The 17873-nt window shown below is 45.0% G+C and overlaps 1 protein-coding gene across 4 annotated transcripts in view; it reads left to right on the top strand.

Moving 5' to 3' along the window:
- The window catches only part of LOC106749769 (nucleolysin TIAR), a 229398-nt gene that overhangs the window by 211200 nt on the left and 325 nt on the right, over positions 1-17873 (top strand). For 3 of the 4 annotated variants that reach the window (XM_014629544.1, XM_014629542.1, XM_014629541.1), the window contains exons 5-9: positions 277-457; positions 5547-5676; positions 7234-7475; positions 8033-8213; positions 13195-16565. In XM_014629544.1, coding sequence (XP_014485030.1) covers positions 277-457; positions 5547-5676; positions 7234-7475; positions 8033-8213; positions 13195-13236 — 776 coding nt within the window. In that variant the 3' untranslated portion in view covers positions 13237-16565. Of the gene's footprint in view, positions 1-276; positions 458-5546; positions 5677-7233; positions 7476-8032; positions 8214-13194; positions 16566-17873 lie in introns of those variants that run through there. The other variant, XM_014629543.1, reaches the window with a different exon arrangement.

The following is a 17873-nucleotide window of genomic DNA, read 5'->3' as shown; positions in this document are numbered from 1 at the left end:
ACCGTTCTGCATTTGTCTATATCCCGTTGTGCGATTTACGTTAGAATTCTGTACAAATTTGTGAATATTTACCTGGCGGTGTTTTTCTCTTTCCTTTACCAGTCAACTGCGAATTTTTATATTGTGAATCCATAGAAAGTTACATACGACGTAATTTATATTCAGGGATCCGGTGTAGCTGTGATTTACTAACGCTTGAATCGTGTTTCTTAAACTTCTACCGACATGTTGCGCGAGCAAACAGAGACTAAGGTGTTTCATCTTTTTGTCCCGCAGCGAACGCGAAACCGCTAACGTTTGACGAAGTTTACAATCAAAGTAGTCCGACCAATTGCACGGTGTACTGCGGTGGATTGACCAACGGTTTAACGGAGGATCTCATGCAAAAGACCTTCTCGCACTTCGGAACCATCCAAGAAATTCGAGTATTTAAGGACAAAGGCTACGCATTCATCAGGTAAATATGTATCTTAATGTATTACCGATATATATCCGGCACATTCCGTATCGGGCGTAAATGATTATGACTATGAACGTCGGCCGAAATTTCGACTCGAGTATTTCTTTCTATCATCGGTAAATTCGTGAAATATTCGTTATTATCGGAAATCCTTTGTGAATACTTTTACACATCTGGAAATATATGATGTCCCGCGACGTCCTGCTTCCCAATGTAGTATCCTGACCCCCGGTTATTCCGTCGTGACACTTCGTATATTAACTCGTGTCACTGGCACTGACACTCGCGACAATTCGATCAGATAAACGCGTAATGTAATAACCGATTACATCGAATACCGAGTTTTGTGAATCTTTCTTTTAGGATTCGCTTCTGCTCGTTTCATATATATACATGTATGTGTACAAAATAACGATACAAGTAACGATTATATTCACTACCGTTATTCAAAAAATATAACTGCATTACCGTTACTGTTACTGTAATGGGAAAATGTAACGTCGTTACCAAGTCGTTATTGAAAGAGAAAAAGTAACTGTTACAGTAACGACGTTACAAGTAACGCGTTGCTTCCCAACCCTGAACATATCACGACGCAAAGTACGTGTATCGGGGCGCGTTACAATTCCCGATTAAAATATTCCGTAGACTTTTCACAAAATTGAATCGAACTCCCATCGACATCGCATTAACTAATACGCGTTTCTCCGAATCGAATTGCCGTGGCTCACGCGAGTGTCAAATGCCACGTGCTGTTATCCGGAGCGTCACAACGGAGCGCGGCCGGAGAAGCAGAATGTTGAGTCGGGGAAGTCAGAATGGAAGAAGAACGACGCGTAAGCAGCGATACGTCATATATGTTTCTAGGTGTATAGGTATATATCTCTAACCCTTAAACTACAAACTACGCCCATAGGCGTGTGACGAAAGTCTTCACCGTGAGTGAACAGCGCCTGAAGACGTCCTCATTTGTTAACGTCGTAACGCGCGCAAGTGCTGTGCATCGTAACGACTAGAGCACTAAACTGCTCACAGCGATCGTCTTGCTTCGTCGAACGATCCGCAATCTGAGGATTAACATTAATTTTCCATCTCGCCGGTTTTCACATAGATTGACATTACCCGGGAAAAACACACTTTCGGGGAACGTAAGCGTCGGGAGTAAATATTCACGTCCGTCTTCAGGCCTTGGAATACGAAAGCGAGGAAAAGGACTGACACGGACCTTCGACAAATAATTAAAATCCAAATAATAACACGTCACGTCAGACATACGCGCCACGTGAGAGATAAAACCGATAATTTTGAATCCTGAGGTTCCCGGTAGACTATCAACGACGTTGTTGAAACGCGGAGTAGGGTGTGTGTCATGAGTAGTAGCTTTTCAAGTTGTCAGTGCAAGCTCAGGTGGAATTCCCCAAGGCAAGCTTCCAGACATCCCGCAATCAGAGATGATCGTTCGCCATTTCGTGAAACGTACAATGCATCCTAGAGCTGACTCTAGACGGAAACTTAATCAAACGCGTGGTGCACGCGGCCTCGCTCGTGTATGAGTACCATCCATGCGCGTAACGCTGAACATGCCGGTAACTTTTTGTTACGAGTCCCCGTCACGAATAGCCGATCGATACGCAACACACTTTTAATTTCGCCGTCGCGTTAACCGTGGAATAAGAAATAATCCGCGAAACATCGATAGGCGAACACATATCTCGGCCGCATCGCCATGAACCGGCTGGTTATTTTGCAATTTTTCCGACGAGGTCATTGAAAATAGCGCTGCTCTAATTCCATTCTTTTCGCTTACGGTCATCTAAGAGTTAACCCGATTATTCATGGACCGCATTGGCATCAGCCGGGGCTTTTCGCGCGGTCCACATAATTCTACGTATTTACGAAAATAGTCCACGCCGGTTATTTTATCAAACTCACGGCACTTAATTATAGATGAAGTTAAGGCGATTATGTGCGGTCGATCCGCCCTGAACGCTTTTCTAACCTGGGATATCTTTATCTATCCCATCGGACGTAGGTATCCATTTTCGCCATTCAATAATCATCACATATTACTCGAGAGAGATATCGCAAAACTGTCATAATTTTTACTAATAAAACCCATGCGCGTCCCTTCTAATAAGCCGACAAACAGCCGAGAATTTCGCGTGTTATCGCGCTGCATCTTAATCAGTTGCCGTTGTTAAAAGTCATTTTATTCTACCCACTGTTTAAATCGCAAGATGACTTATCGATCACCAAAGACTCCACAAGGAACACTCAAAGCCAATTCTCCGAACATGAAGAATTAAACGGCGCGCCCCTTGGTATGAAATCCTTAAAACCATTCCACTGATTATACAATCAAACTTCCTTAATTACCGGAGCTTTTTACTGCCTTGTAAAAAAAGGAAAAATCTCAAGCAAAAACTTAATACACCATTACCATACGATGTTGTAAATTTAATCAAACTTTAAGTGCTCCTTGACGTTATGTCGTAATAATAACCTCTACAACTTTTTTGCCGGACTCTTATTCCCCGAAGTACCCCGTCAGCATGTTGAACATAATAAAGTTTCGCGGAGTATTGCGCAAAGCTACGCAATCCCGTCGTCTCGGTCGATTTTTTAGGACAAACGCCTACTCGTGCGAATTTGTCCCGAATGAAGTGAAATCATAATGGTCAGTCACCACCACCACACACACACAAACACACATCGATTGTCGGGAAAGCTTACGTCTAAATTTACCATTCAGCCAATCAACCCAGAGCCATTACACTATATTGCCGTAGTATACACGTATTATGCGTGGCTGATGATACGCTTACACCAACCGAACCGGCCGAATAAATTTATCAGAAAATCGAACAATCTGGCCTGAAGCCAAGCAGGTGGAAGCAACGTATGTGTAACGCGTGTACAAAGGGTACATTTGCATAAAGCGATTGGATTTTGAGCCTGCGATACAATGGTCGCGGGGCCGCGAGACTTGAGGAAATTTTACCGAAAACCATGAGCGATGATCGGCCGGCGAGTAATGCGAGTCATCAAGCGGGGTTTTACGAAATATTAGGAAATCGCATGCATAGTGCGTCAATACCCAGCGCCGCTTGTGATTTATGGTACGAGACGCGAGAACATGTCGGGTCAATGGCAGCATGTCGGACTCATCAAGCTCGGATCGTGGCCATTTCATTAATCTACCCATTACATCCGCACAGATCATATATTTCGGTTCAACTTGCCGCGCCGGATGAGATCGGCTGTGTATGTTTCGAAAACATTCCATGAAGGATTGTCAAATACTTTATAACGAGGATGTGATATTTTGTAAAATACGTGTAACTTCACGCACGGACGAGAGGGTCGGTGTTAGTTAGGTCGTCACATACGGCAAACCCCGCCCCGGTGTCTGACTGACGCGCGTAAATTTGTCAGCACATAAATTAACGTTACAATCGCGAAATAATGATAAATTCCGTGGCGCGGGAGCCGCGTCGATATCTCTTCGAGCCCGGTGAAAAAGGAGCCTGAGAGCTCGTGAAATCAGCTGAGCATTTATATCTCCCGAAGGCGAATTCAGCGCTTCACCTTAACGACGGCTAGGGATCCGTGACCTACCTCAGAAAAGACTGCCGAGAGCGTGGGAGGGTTGCTCTAGAACGAACGATAAGAGAGAGGGCGGGAGTGGAGGAGGCTAGAGGGAAACAGGGACGGAAGAAGGAGACAAAAAACCCTTTCTTACGTACCACCCCCGCCATCCCTCCGTCCCTTATCCTTTCTCGCGCGCGCGTTGCTCGACATCCTTGTCCGTCCTTATCCGATACGATGGCCTCCGCCGCTCCCGTACGTCTGCCACAGTTCCGCCACCCTTGGACAATGTCCGTCGTTCAGATATCTTCCGTCTAATTGCTCTTCCTCCCTCCGTTCTCCCGTAACACGCGGTACCCCGGAAACGAATATCTCGCGATGACGTATGGACTTACTGCAAAGTACAGCGAGGAAGCAAGACGGGTGGCGGATAAGGGAAGGAGGTCTTTTCTTCTCGGTTGAAAGAAAGAATCTTATCTGCCGCTGGTTATCGCTCGGGGTTCGGGGGACTCGGGAGGGAGGGGGCTGCTGACGATGACCATCGTTCGTCCTACTCAACGATCGTGGATGGAAGCTCGATGGATGGAGAGGGGGCGAGCGCCTAGACGAAGTCGCCATTGTGCAATCTTGAACGCGAACGTTAAAAGTGACCTAATCCTCGATAAATTCAATAATTCCCTCTCGCTCCTCCCTCTCTCTCTCTCTCTCTCTCTCATGCGCGGCCTGTCGAATTCGTCGCACACTCTAATCAGAGATCTTCGAGCACCCCGTCCTTGTCCTCCGAAGACAAAGTTGATCAAATTTACCGCGAGGTGACGGATTCTCATATATTTGAATAATTGGAGAGCGCTACATATAGAATCGGGTTTCATTGTCGCGCTAAAATATTTACGTAATGGCCCACAAACCCCGAGGTATCTGTCCCGCAGCAACAAAAAACATAATGCATTCTTTGCCGATGCTGTCGGACAAATTTGGAACGCTTGGAATATTAAATCGCCCGCTTCCTCTCCACCTCTCCCCCCCCCCCTCCTCTCATACTCGCTCGGCTTTTAAAATGTCGCCAAAAGGCGGGCCGTTGTGGCGCAACTTATCCGTATCATTCGTCGTAATAAACGGTAACGCGCATTTCCCCGGTCCAAAATGGCGCGCTATTCTAGCAAACTAGAAACTGACCTCGCGTAACCGGTGTGTAGAATTTAACAGCGAATGCCTGCCTACATCTACAGTAATCTAGATTCGTCGAGATTCACAATTACTGTGCTCATTCGTGCGCACAGTAAACTCGCATAAATTAAACTACGCGCCCAGTCGCAGAGACCATTTCGTTAAGCCGCCATAATAAGGTCCGGTTTAACTGGTGGAAGGAGCACCGCATTGCTCCGGGGAGCGGGCTTTTCTTTTTGTATACACCATCGCGCGCACCAACACCGCCACCGACCGTCGGAAGACACGTCCCACGGCGGAAGACCTAAATCCCCTTCTCTTTCGATTTCAGGTTTTCCACCAAGGAGTCGGCCACGCACGCCATCGTAGCGGTACACAACACAGACATCAACGGCCAAACGGTGAAGTGCAGTTGGGGCAAGGAGAGTGGAGATCCTAATAATGCTCAACAAACTGGACAGGTAAACGCTCTCTATCTCCTCCTCTTACTCCGTCCTACGAAGTGGACATTTTCGACGTGAAATTCCGCCCACTCTGTTTCCCCCGATATTTACATCGCCGTCCGTATACCAAACCGGTGGGAGCCTCTCTTCTACCTTATTTCATGAATAAACCCGCTCGATATCCCGAGACGTAATGCATGGAAAGTAAGAACGGCGATCTCGGAGAATATAAATCGCGTTAGCCGCCACGTTACAGAGAGAGTCGGCGGCGATCGCATTCGCAGGAGAATGCAGCGAGTGACTCGAGGGGGACGTCGCGATTCAATCTCTCATGCCTGGTGAACGGCGTCAGAGCGATAAACGTGGCGGCAAATTGCTCGACGTACGTGTAAAACTCAACAAAGCTTGCCGTTGTTGTACGTGAGACCGAACAGTGTACATTCGCGTCTCAAAGAAGCGCGGCCGTTCAAAGAAGGAAGTAGTTACCAGGCTCGATCACGACCGGTTTCCTTCCAGTTTCGCGCGGCTAAAGTGTCCCTGTGTCGGTATATCGGTATATGGGGGACTGGCTCGATAGTCCGGTGAAAGAGTAAAGCCGGAAACAGAGAGAGAGAGAGAGAGAGAGAGAGAGACAGAGGAACATGGAAATAGAGAAAGCGAGAGAGAGAGAGAGAGAGAGAGGGAATCGGGCAAGATTCCGGTCTATTCAGGTGCCTCTCTTCGAAGTGTGTCGGCCGGGTCTCTTAGCAATTAGCTCCGTTAGGACGGGTAGGTACGCCCGATCTGGGAATGGTACCCGAAGTACTTCCCAAACCCTCTCGCACTCCCCGCTAGTACTTCCGTGCATCCATCCACTGCTACTCGGCCCGTGACATCGCTCTAATTGATCTCTATTCCCATAACGCGCTTCTCCCAGGGGAGCCGAGATATCACGTTAGTACGTATATCCTGCCATACCCTGTTCTCGTATTCAACGGAATCGGATTGGTTTGCGTGATATCCCGGTTCATCGTGCCGCTTTAACGAAGAGCCATAACGGCCGTACATTATTTTCGTAAACTTCTCGAAAGCGTAGCCACCGAGCATCAAAGATGCATTTCGCGCGCTCCATTCAGCGGTGACGCGTCGCCGCGTCCCATTGGACACTTTTGAGCTTTTTCTCGCAAAAAGAAGTTCATCAATTTCACTCATGATGCGCTCCTAAGCGTTGTTGGAAACTCGATAATTAATCAGAGAATTAGAAGAAAAATAGTTCTCTCTCTCTCTCTCTCTCTCTCTCTCCCTTCAGTCGCACGAAGAGGTTGGTCGCACAACTTGGAGGTTATAATTGCTAAAATATAACTTAACGATGAATATCATTCAGCGATAATGCAAGGAAAGATATATATCGGGAGAATAATTTTAGTGGCGCGGAAATGATCGCGCCGAGACATGAGCTTCGTCATTCTAACGTACGCGCGAGAATCCACGAGGCGGAACGAGATTACTATTCTTGACCCTATCGGCATCGTTAAGCATAAAATCCAGACAATGTTCTTGCTCTTTTCTATTTCATTGATCCTCGTGCTCTTTCAGGCGTTATCGTCGGCGACGTACCCATACTACGCGGCGGCGGCAGCTGCCGCCGCGGCGGCGGCGGGCGTCGCGGGTGTCGGAGGCGTCGGTGGCGTCGGCGGTGCCGGACAACTGGGATACTGGTATCCGCCCCAATCTTATCCCACGACAGCAACACAAATGCAAGCTGGTGGCTTTCTTCAGGGCATGCAGGGATACACTTATGGACAGTTCGCCGGATATCAACAGGCGCAATATATGGGGTAAGCTTTTCACGCGAGATCATCGGTTTTTCTTGCCCGAGTTCACGTTTGACGTATTGTGCGAGCACGTCGTTCCCCGTCGGCGCTAAAATTTCGCACGCGACTAGATCCCCGAATAATCGAGGAGGAGGGGAATACGAAGAATCGAAATTCCACCGATCTAATCTACGAATATACCGTTCCCTCTCAATTTTTAATCATCCGTCTCGGTGGATTTAGCCCATGACGCGGATTTTAACACCGGTGCGGGAAATTTTCAGACGAGAGAGCTCGAAAATTTACGATCGAGCACTTTGGCAAATCGGGGGCATGTAACTTCGATAACAATTATTCAGAACTACCCGGAGAAGGTTAACGTCTAACGTGTCTCCGGCGTAGACACGTGTTCTCGTCGCTGTTATTATCGAGCGTACAAAATACATCGCACATCCGGATAATCGTCGAGCAAATTCGTTCAGCTCCGTTCTCCCTTCGCCCTCGTGAAAGAGACAAAGCGGAAGAAAGAAAAACTGCCCGACCCGACACAGTTACGTATTTCGTACTTCTTGCGAACGCAGAATGGGCATGGGTGTCCACGCCGCTGGCACAGCGGCAGGATGGGGCCAGGGATTACCTGGGGGACCACAGTTACCACCACACCACGCCACGACGGTCACGGCACCCCCAGGGGTGCAAGCCGCACCCCCGCCACCACCGCCACCGGCACAAATGATGGCCTACCCGATGCAACAGTTCCAGGTAACCATTACTTTATCTATCCCGTCTGTGCGCATCGCGAGCGCGCACCGTGCTCGTTGTGTGTGGTGTTCGTTTGCTAACGTAGGAGAGTGTGTTTCGCTTTTTTCTTTTCTTTTTTTTTTTCTTTACATACCTCTGCATCTTGTCCCTGTTACGTGCAAAGGCAATTTCGTCGGTGCCGGTATTGGCTTGTAAATGTTGCACGTGGAAACTCGATTCGATATCAAAAGGATATCGAAGGCATGTGTCGGCAGAAGAAGAAGAATATGCGCGCGCGCGCGTGCGCGCAGTATATATATATATATATACATATGTATAGCGTATACATATATTGTCGGTGATCTTGGGAAACCTCGTAAACTTGATACTGTATATCATTCGGGAACTCGAGCGATAGAACTCGGCACGCTTCGCGCGAATGCCGCGCGCTCGCACCGGCGCGCGGAACAATTTTGCACAGATGAAATAGTGAAACGTGGTTACGGTAACACGCATGTCATATAATTAGCCACGCACGTGTATCCGGTGTAATATTCATCCCGACTTGAGTTAACGATCATCGCCGAGGTTACGGGAGCAACGGCGGTATGATAATTTCAAGCAATTTGCGCCGTGCGCAGCATTATTTACCGACGGTTTTGTGGAACAACGCGCCACGATTTCTTAAATTGAATTACTAAATGGGAATCGCACGTTTTACGTCGCGAGCGACAAATGAATCGCTCTATCGATAGCGCGGCTGCACGCGCGCGCTACATCATTAATCTTCAATTCGTCGGTGATTTCAATTTATGGATGGAAAACGCGCAACCGCTTGACATTTAACGGAATAGTGCTGCGTATAAGCGAGACGCGTATTATTATCGAAGACGCGTGTGTGCACGTGCTTGCGCGTCGAAGATCGCAACTAGCGGGTTGCGTGTGAGCAGAGTTGGGTGTTTCATAAGAAAGCAGTACGTTCGCCGTTCGCGTCTTTCGCGTACGCGCAATTCGTCCAGTTGTAATAAATCGATACGAAGACGGTAAGTATTCTTATGCCCGAGTGGTTACACAGCACGTTACCCATCTCTGCGCAAATAGATGTACAATTAATATTTCGTTTGCCAGTTCCGACGAGCGTGTTTGCCTTGCCATAGACGAAGCTGTCCCATGGCGGTAATGATTGTGTTATAAACGGTTGTGTGTGGTCGAATGTTTGTAGTGAGCATGTGTCCACTAGATTGAAGTAACACAAGTAGCAACGGCGAGAAATATACAAGCGGAATACTTGTGCAACGCAGAGCGCTTCTATTATATCTTGTGTACCGAATTTCGAGATATATTAATAGAAACTAAAAGGCTGAGGAGAGAGAATGTGAAGGGGAAAGAGAACGCTCGCTTGGAATTTTTCTGAAAAGGGTATACCGATGCTGGAGAGAGTATCGGTGGGACTGAACGGGGCGATGCTAAATCGTAGTTGTATCGCTTCGATCTGTATCCTTCTAATGTGATCTCTAATCCGTTGGAGGAAAAGAGAGGGGGAGAAGATTGCACACGTTTGTAACGGAGCAATTTTTCGTTTTCCCCGCGCCAGACATTGATGGAGCAAGACAGACTCACTTTCCCGCTCGACGTATCGTGATTTAGATATGCTGAAAAAATTGCGGCTCATGGCAGTGGAGGTGAAATATGATACTTATCGTAGTTGTCCACAGAAAAGTATACCTCGACCATTTTATATTTTCCGCACGGACTGCACACGTAAGAAAGTGCGCACTGCACACAGGCACACGCGCCATCGCTAAGAACGGCCACGAAAAAATCTGGAATATTTGAAAAGAGATCACGCGGATGGCTTCGGGCGAGCGCAGAGAATGCATTTCAACTCAGCACCGCTTCTAATGCCCCGCGATTCTTTTTGCCATGAGAACAATTTCTGAACTTGACAACCCGGGGTTTCAGAATTGAGAATGACTATCTTATAATTTAAAAGCTCGCTAAAAATCTAACTTTGAAATTTTCAAATTAACTCTCCGCTTATTTCTTTATACATATTTCCATCTCTGTCGCTTATTCAATCAACTGAAAATGTGTACATAACTGCGATTTTCAAATATTAATGGCTTCTATGTTCATTAATTACAATTGCATTATATACACGCACACATACACATCATGCATATATCTAACATGTCCCACCCCTTTCAACCGTAATATTTTAAACTCTTCGTATCTTAATTTAAAATTCAAATTGTAAAATTCCTTTCGGATTATGGAGTAATAAAATTCAAATTGCGGAATGGTCACTTTGAATAATCGAATCAAACGGTGTGCGAGCTCGTCCCTTAGTATAATATCGATTTATTAATATATAACCGTAGGAAGGAACGCATTCATCAATTGCTAAAACGTGAAGTTCACGGGATTAAGGAGTAAGTCGAATCAAACGGTTAAAAAGTCAAAGTTAAAAAGATGCTTCAAAGGAAATACAATTATTGGAAATAAGAGAATAATTGTTTTCCGTCGAGCAGGAGAACCAGTGAACTTAAGTTGAAATACGCGAAACCGAATTAACGAACGAGTATCTGATTTAAAATCCGATTTGCCCGCCGATTCCATTCATCCGTCGTAGCTTTAGCTCTAAGAATCTGCGAGGATCTAAATGAGTTCCCGGGAATAAAATCCAATAAACATCGCGACATTTCTGGTCCCTTAGGATTAACAACACGCGTACCTATTTTTTCGTACTTCGCGTGCGAACGACTGTGCCTAAATATATCATGGACATTTCCCCGCGCATGCACAGCATTTTTGTGTAATCTCGAATCGGAAAGGGCGACACATTTAATAATGGCGTACAAGAAATCCTTAGATAACTATTATCAGCAGCTTGACTACGAGCAATTCGAGATAACGTCGCGTTCTGCAAACGCTGTATCGATTTCGGCTTTCAGTCATTAATCTGCAACTGTTTGCAGTGCGTAAAACAGCCTGTCGCCCATATGTGCTTAAGAAGATATATACATTTTACGTAACTATAGTTGCTTTAGCGAGTCCTTTGTGTGTATCACGTACAACGGAGCAAAAGTCATGTACGATTGCTCATCTCTCTATCGCATCGAAAGAGAAAAGTTAGCTCGCTTTCGCACAAATATCTTCCCTTCCCCTCCCCCGAAAATTCGGGCTCGCATTATATCACTGCATGTGTCAAGCGAAATACCACTTTGAAACTTGCTTGAGAACCAGCCATCGAAAACCATCCTGAATTGAACGTGAATTCTTACTAATAGTAGCGATAAAACAATGAAAGAGCGATGAAACGCCGAAAATATATTGCCGATGTGTTAAATCGCGCTATCGACTTGCCGTTTATTTAGCTAATACCTAACTTGCCGTTGAAAAATGTCAGAGCCCCGTCGTTTTATCATAATAGAATCCGAGCGAGCAAATTTACATGAACGTTCATAATTTTGCACTCGTGACCCGAAAAACTTCAACGGTGTGTCTCCGTATAAATTATGTAATTGTTTGTTCTCAATTAGACTTTGATTCAATTATACGATGTGAGTCAAAAAATAGAAAACCAACTGAATTAAAAACAAAAGACACCAATTTAATTATATTAATATTAAATCGATTTCATATAAATACAACATGAGTATGAAAAGCTAATCGCCTACTCTACATAGAACTTGACTTGCATGAATACGGAATGCGAAATGTAAACATTGCATGCATTATGCTTCTTGCACTTTATCTAATTCGACTCGAGTATCCCACCGAAGCATTTTTATTTTATATGCCCTCTTCTAAAAAAAAAACGAGATCAGAGATTATCTTTTTTTGTATACTACAATTTTTTATCGATAAATAGAATAGTTACTTTGAGACAACGTTACACAATTTGAGGCAATAATCTGCAATCATTCGTGCCATTGATTATCGTAAACTTAATAATCGGTACGTCTTTTTTTTAATTGACACGTTGTTTTAAATGTTATTTAAAAAATGGAATAAATCGATTGAGCAATATAATCGCTATATCCTCGTTGTTCATTATTCAAGAGGGATGCTCGAGATGTTTGGAAAAACAGTCTTTATTTACATATTTCGGTTCGCAGGCACAGTGATCGCTACCACTATCATCGCACGGCCTGGCTTATCCTTTCTTTCGAATATCAGTTAGCATCAAGATAACTGCATCTACAACCTGGCTCAACCTCGCATTCAGCCTGAAAATACTCGCTGCAACGTTGTTTTTATATGCAAAAGGATAATATTTCCTACGAAAACGAAAGGGAACGGAAGAAAACCATGCGAGGAAACCAAAAGCGGGAGAAGAGATGAGAAGTCCGCATTTATTTTATCGGCGTGAATAAGATAAAAAAATACCAATCCACTCAAAAAAATAAATACTCGATTGTAGCTTTCGTAACGACGTAAACTCGATCCGATTGTGGCAGAGACATGAAAAAAAAAAGAAAAAAAATAGGAGAAAACTCCGCAAGATAACTCGCACGTAACTTTGCGTTCATTTCGCCGTCGTTGATGCGCGCTGAATCACAAGACAAGTAGATCGCTATTGTACGACTTATAAATACTTGTACGATTACGATGCAATTTTTACATCCTTACTACGCCATGTAGTTGAGGTTGAGTCATGGTAAAGGTAGATTCAGATTGGTTAGAATCTATGTAGTAGGAGAGAAATTGTATGCGAGAAATTGTAAGGGGAAAGCAAGAGTGAGGGGGTGATGCAGAAGCGCGAGAAAGAATGAATGGAAGGGAGAAAGAGAGCAAGAGGGAAAGAGCATATAAGAGGGAGCGCGAAGACGAGTGAAAGAGAGGGAGAGAGAGAGAGAGAGAGAGAGAAAGAGAGAGAGAGAGAGAGAGAGAGAACTATTGTCGAGCATATTTTCTATTACTTTCTTGAAATTCGGACCAAGACTTAACCAGCGTTTGTGTGTTCAAATGGTAAAGTGTGTTCTTGGTTGCGGTCCAGCTAGCGGATGAGGACTGGCTGACGCCTAGCCTTCTAGTGTGATGGTAAGCAAGTACACCCCACCAACAGGAACAACTTCTACAGCAACAACAGTTACCACCACCATCACCTCCTCCTCCACTACCACCACCATCACCACCACCACCACCATCACCAACAACAACAACAACATCAATAACAACAACATTTCCGTCATCATCGATGCCACCGCGACATCAAAAGCAGTAAAACTCATACCACTTCCGGCTTGACGACGCGCAAGTCGAAAGACGGCGACCACGAAAACCAGATAACACTCGCTTAGTAAAAAAAAAAAAACAAAAAAAAAGAAAAAACCCAAAAAAAGAAACGAAGAGGCACAGTGAGAAAGAGAAAGAAAGATAGCAAATAAGAATCATAATCTCTAGGTAAAGCCACCCCTCTCGAGAGCAAGATACATCCAACATCCCTTCTCCCCGTAAATTTTCACGTCCAAAATGTAAGGGAAAAGAAAACAGGAACCGCTACCGATTATTAAGCGGAGATACCTCTCGTCCAGTCTGTAGGATAATCTAGCATCTCGCTCGGCTTGAAGAAATAGATAGCGTTCGCCGTAAACAGTAGTGCCCGAAGCTTCGATACAAAATACGGGAAATCCGGCATACGCGCGAATTTGCCATGTGACGGTCTGACGAGTGGTGTATTTTTTTCTCTTTTTTTTTTCCTGCAGCGAAAACGGCCAATTACGCATACTATGTATCGTCCAGCGAGTACACGAGCACACGAGAAACACGAATCCGCACATGTTCAACGGGATCCCCGGTTATCAATGTTACCCGTATCAATGTTTATCAATGTTTTAACGATGCGTATAAATTCGGACGAACCTGCGAAAGAAACGGAAGAGCGTCGATACAGACCGCCGGATACCGACTCGTTACCCGGATTCATTATTTTTGTAGTTTGGGCTTAACAGCGAAAAATAATAACTCAAAGACGTAATGTCGAATGGCGCGCTCGCGGCCCCGAAATGCGGTGCCGGCCGGCGAGCGGCCGCGGTGTATAAATGATAAATACAAAGATCGATTAACCGAAGCACACACGTGAAGATATATAAATATATAAATATATAAATATATAAATATATAAATATATAAATATATATAAATGAATGAAGAAAATATACATAAAAGAATAAAGGTTATTATAAACGAAATTCTGCAATTAGCTAGTTAGATAGGCATATTATATTAAAAAGTTGCTCGAGGCCGACTCGAAATTCGGCGGCAGGGAGGAGGTGGATCTCGCGTACATTCGATAAATAACGCAGCGTTTATACCGAGGGCGAGGCAATCGGGTCCTTTCGTACAACTCTCCCCCACCCCGCCCCCGTCACGAAAACCACGGATCTACCGGATCCACGTGTCTTATTCGATTTTTGCCATAATAACGCGAAGACTTCGCACCTGAGTTGATAACACTTATTTATCGGATTCGTGGCCAAACGACAATTTGCGCGTGATATCTTCGCAGCGGGCGGCGGTTCAGCAACCATTTTCTATCAATCGAGTCTGTCTCTCGGACGCGGCACTTAGGCCAGTTGGATATTTTTATAATAACGATCAGAAACGTGTGCGCCGTGGGAGGCATCGACGAATTAAGCGCGTTTCGTGCCGGGAAAGGCGACGAGACGCGCGGAACGACCGATCGTACCGGGGTCACCGTGGTTTTTAAGTAAACGTTAGATTTTTATATAAGACAACTACGTAGAGAACCCCCCAGTGGAGGTCGGCACTTTAAGGCGTTTAAGCAATAAAAGAGTTCAGTTCGGGAAAGGAAGCAAGACAGCCATCGATCCCTCCGTCTCTCTGTGAAAACAATCTCGACTGCGTGAACGAGAGAGAGAGAGAGAGAGAGAGAAACACACGAATTCTTAACAACGAACGAAAAAAAAAAAATAACTAAATAAATAAAACGAGTAAAATAGCTAGGAAAAGGCGATGCGTGCACGCGTGTATTGTAATTGTCCGAGAAGCAGTGAAACGATCACAATCTCTCCGGTGTCCCGAATTTCGACTTGGCCAAAATCGATACAAAGAAAAGACGAGACCGGTGTAAGTCACGGAATATGTAAGAAATGCGTGAGTGCAATCGTACATATGGAAGAGCGCGAGAGGATGGGGGAAAGAAGTGTGCGAGCGAGCGAGAAAGAGAGTGAGAGTGAGCGAGAAAATGTGAGAGGATGTGTGAGAGAGAGAGGGAGAAAGTGAGAGGGAGGGCGAGCGACGAATAAAAAACACATAGCACAAGCGAGAGACGAAAAGTGGGAGGTTAAATAATTCGTAGATAGGCACATTGCACCAACAGCACGAAAGTTAGATTAGACGAGTTAAGTTTTGATTTTTTTTTCTTTTCTGTGGGGGTGAGGGGGGTTTTGTCCACGCGTGCCCTGTCCGCGCGGCAGCCGTTTAAGGATCCGATCGTAGGCAACCTTCATCATCGACGTGCTCCCCCGTCGTTAAAACTACCCGCTCGCTGAGAAAGAGAGGATATCGGGGGTGGGACGAGCCGTGGATCGGCGAGGTGATAGCACGAGCAGTTTCAATACTTGAAAAGATGGGAAGCGGCTGAAACTTACTGCAACCCGTCTCCGTTATCTTCGCGCCCGATCTTTTGTATCTCCATCGTCCTATCTTTCGCTCCTCGTACCCGCCACTCATTCTCACCCCCCTCGGTTTTAAGTACCGCGGCTCATGCTCGTCGCACCGATAACATCTTGTCTCCTCTTTTCCTCAAACCGCGTTTATGCAGGAGCAACGGATAAAACCGGACGCGAATCTAATACGGAAACTAATGAAACTAAATCGAGCTCCGAGCTCCCGAGATTGTCCAACAGGCCCCGAAGAATATCAGATCGATTTCGCAAATTCCTTTCCAATTTATGCGTTTACATCAATCTTAAGTGTCAATTTATGATTTTTCAAATTTTCGCGAATTAAACGAGAACGTGAATTAATATTTCTTTCCTGATTTCGCCACTTCGCTCTCTTCACTTCGCTACTTCATATCTGTTGGTTATGCCGCCGCGGGCCCGGCCTTTGGGGCTCCGACGAGTCATCGTCTGCCCCTGCGTAGAACGTGTTTGAGATTTGGCATTCTCGACGTGCCCCGGCACGAATTTTCAATGGTACTATTCTCCCTTGTATCGGGAAACTCGCAGCTCGAAAGCGTCGCGCTTTGAAAGGGTGCGATGACTCGTCTGACGTCTCTTCCGAATGAAACTCTCTCGCGACACCACATCCCGTGGATACGTAATCCATAATTTTGCCCGCGAGAAAACGGATAAAAAGACGAGAGAAAGAAAAAAACAAAAAAAGGCAAAAAGAGATAGAGGAAGAGACAGTGAGAAGAAGAAAGAAGAGGGTCGGTTAGATAGGTGGATGGGGAGAGTTCGTCGATGATGACTGAAACGAAAACGAGATAGGACGAGTGATAGACGACTTTGTTATTAATCAAAAGACAGACGGATCGTACTTTAAGCGAATCAAAAGCGTGTTCGACGTTCCTCAATCAAAAAAAGTAAAAAAAAAAATAAGAAGAAAGATCGATGATTAAAGTGCGACGCGCGAATGCTCGAAACGCGGCGAAGGGAGTGAAGAAACGGCACAATCAAACCTGCCCAACATCGCGTAGAGTTTAGATGTTTTGCGATGAAAGTAGTGTCTACCGTCGATCCGTCGCGCGATTGTGTCGACCGGCTAAAAGAGTGGCTTTTCCATGAGAGGCAAGCTCGACAATAAAAATCGCCACAATTCCAGTGTTTTCTATCATGATGAGTGATTCCGATACAATGGTTCGCGCATAATCGAAATTAAGAGTAATAGTCGTGTTGCCGCTACGTGCATTTTGTTGGCTGCGTTTGTGTCGCCTAGCTTTTTCCGTGATTTGCAAATTTCAGGAGGGGTGTTTCAAGCGATTCGTACGCGGACTATCGTCCCGAGTTTTATTTCTCGCAGATTTGGGCAAGAATTATCTTTCGGAATACCTCGCTGGGTTAATTTCTATAACTAGTTCATTGTGCTCACTGTTATCGGTATATTATCGTTATCATCGTTACCGGTGTGTCATCAATATATTCCATGATGCAATCAGAGTGTATTAAAAATATTCACGTTCATATATACGTTCAAATATTTTCTTTACCCGCACACACACATAATTCTCTTACTGAATGCATTTAGCTTACCCCAAATTTTCCACTTTATTATACCTTTAATTTAGTGCAACACGTGTTTGATATCCTCATTTTAATTGAGTTTTTATTACCAATTATCATGCATGATCGCACGTTATGTAAACACGAACGACCGCGATTATTTCCGGCATTTTCCGCATGTTCGTATCGAGCATTGATTCTTTAATCATCTTTCGACTTATTTCTCTCGTAACCTGCACACTGATAACAGTTTTGTCTATATCGTTATAATCAAATATTATTCTCCTCCGTGTGACTAGTCAATTACATCTTTCTAGTGTATAACGATATAAATTTCGATGAAACCGTAACGCGCATAGTAATTTCGACTTTTTCACGAATATTAACGAAATGTATCTTGCATCGCGTCACCGTGTGCAATATCCGTAAATTGTTAAGAACATTAAAAGTATCAGAAAAAGAGAGAAAGAGAGAAAGGGGGGGG

This window comes from Dinoponera quadriceps, unplaced genomic scaffold (genome assembly GCF_001313825.1).
Source record: "Dinoponera quadriceps isolate SergipeBrazil2010 unplaced genomic scaffold, ASM131382v1 scaffold3289, whole genome shotgun sequence".
In the NCBI taxonomy this organism is placed as follows: domain Eukaryota; kingdom Metazoa; phylum Arthropoda; class Insecta; order Hymenoptera; family Formicidae; genus Dinoponera; species Dinoponera quadriceps.
Note: the sequence above shows the minus strand (reverse complement) of the source record. Positions and strands in the feature narration are given on the sequence as shown.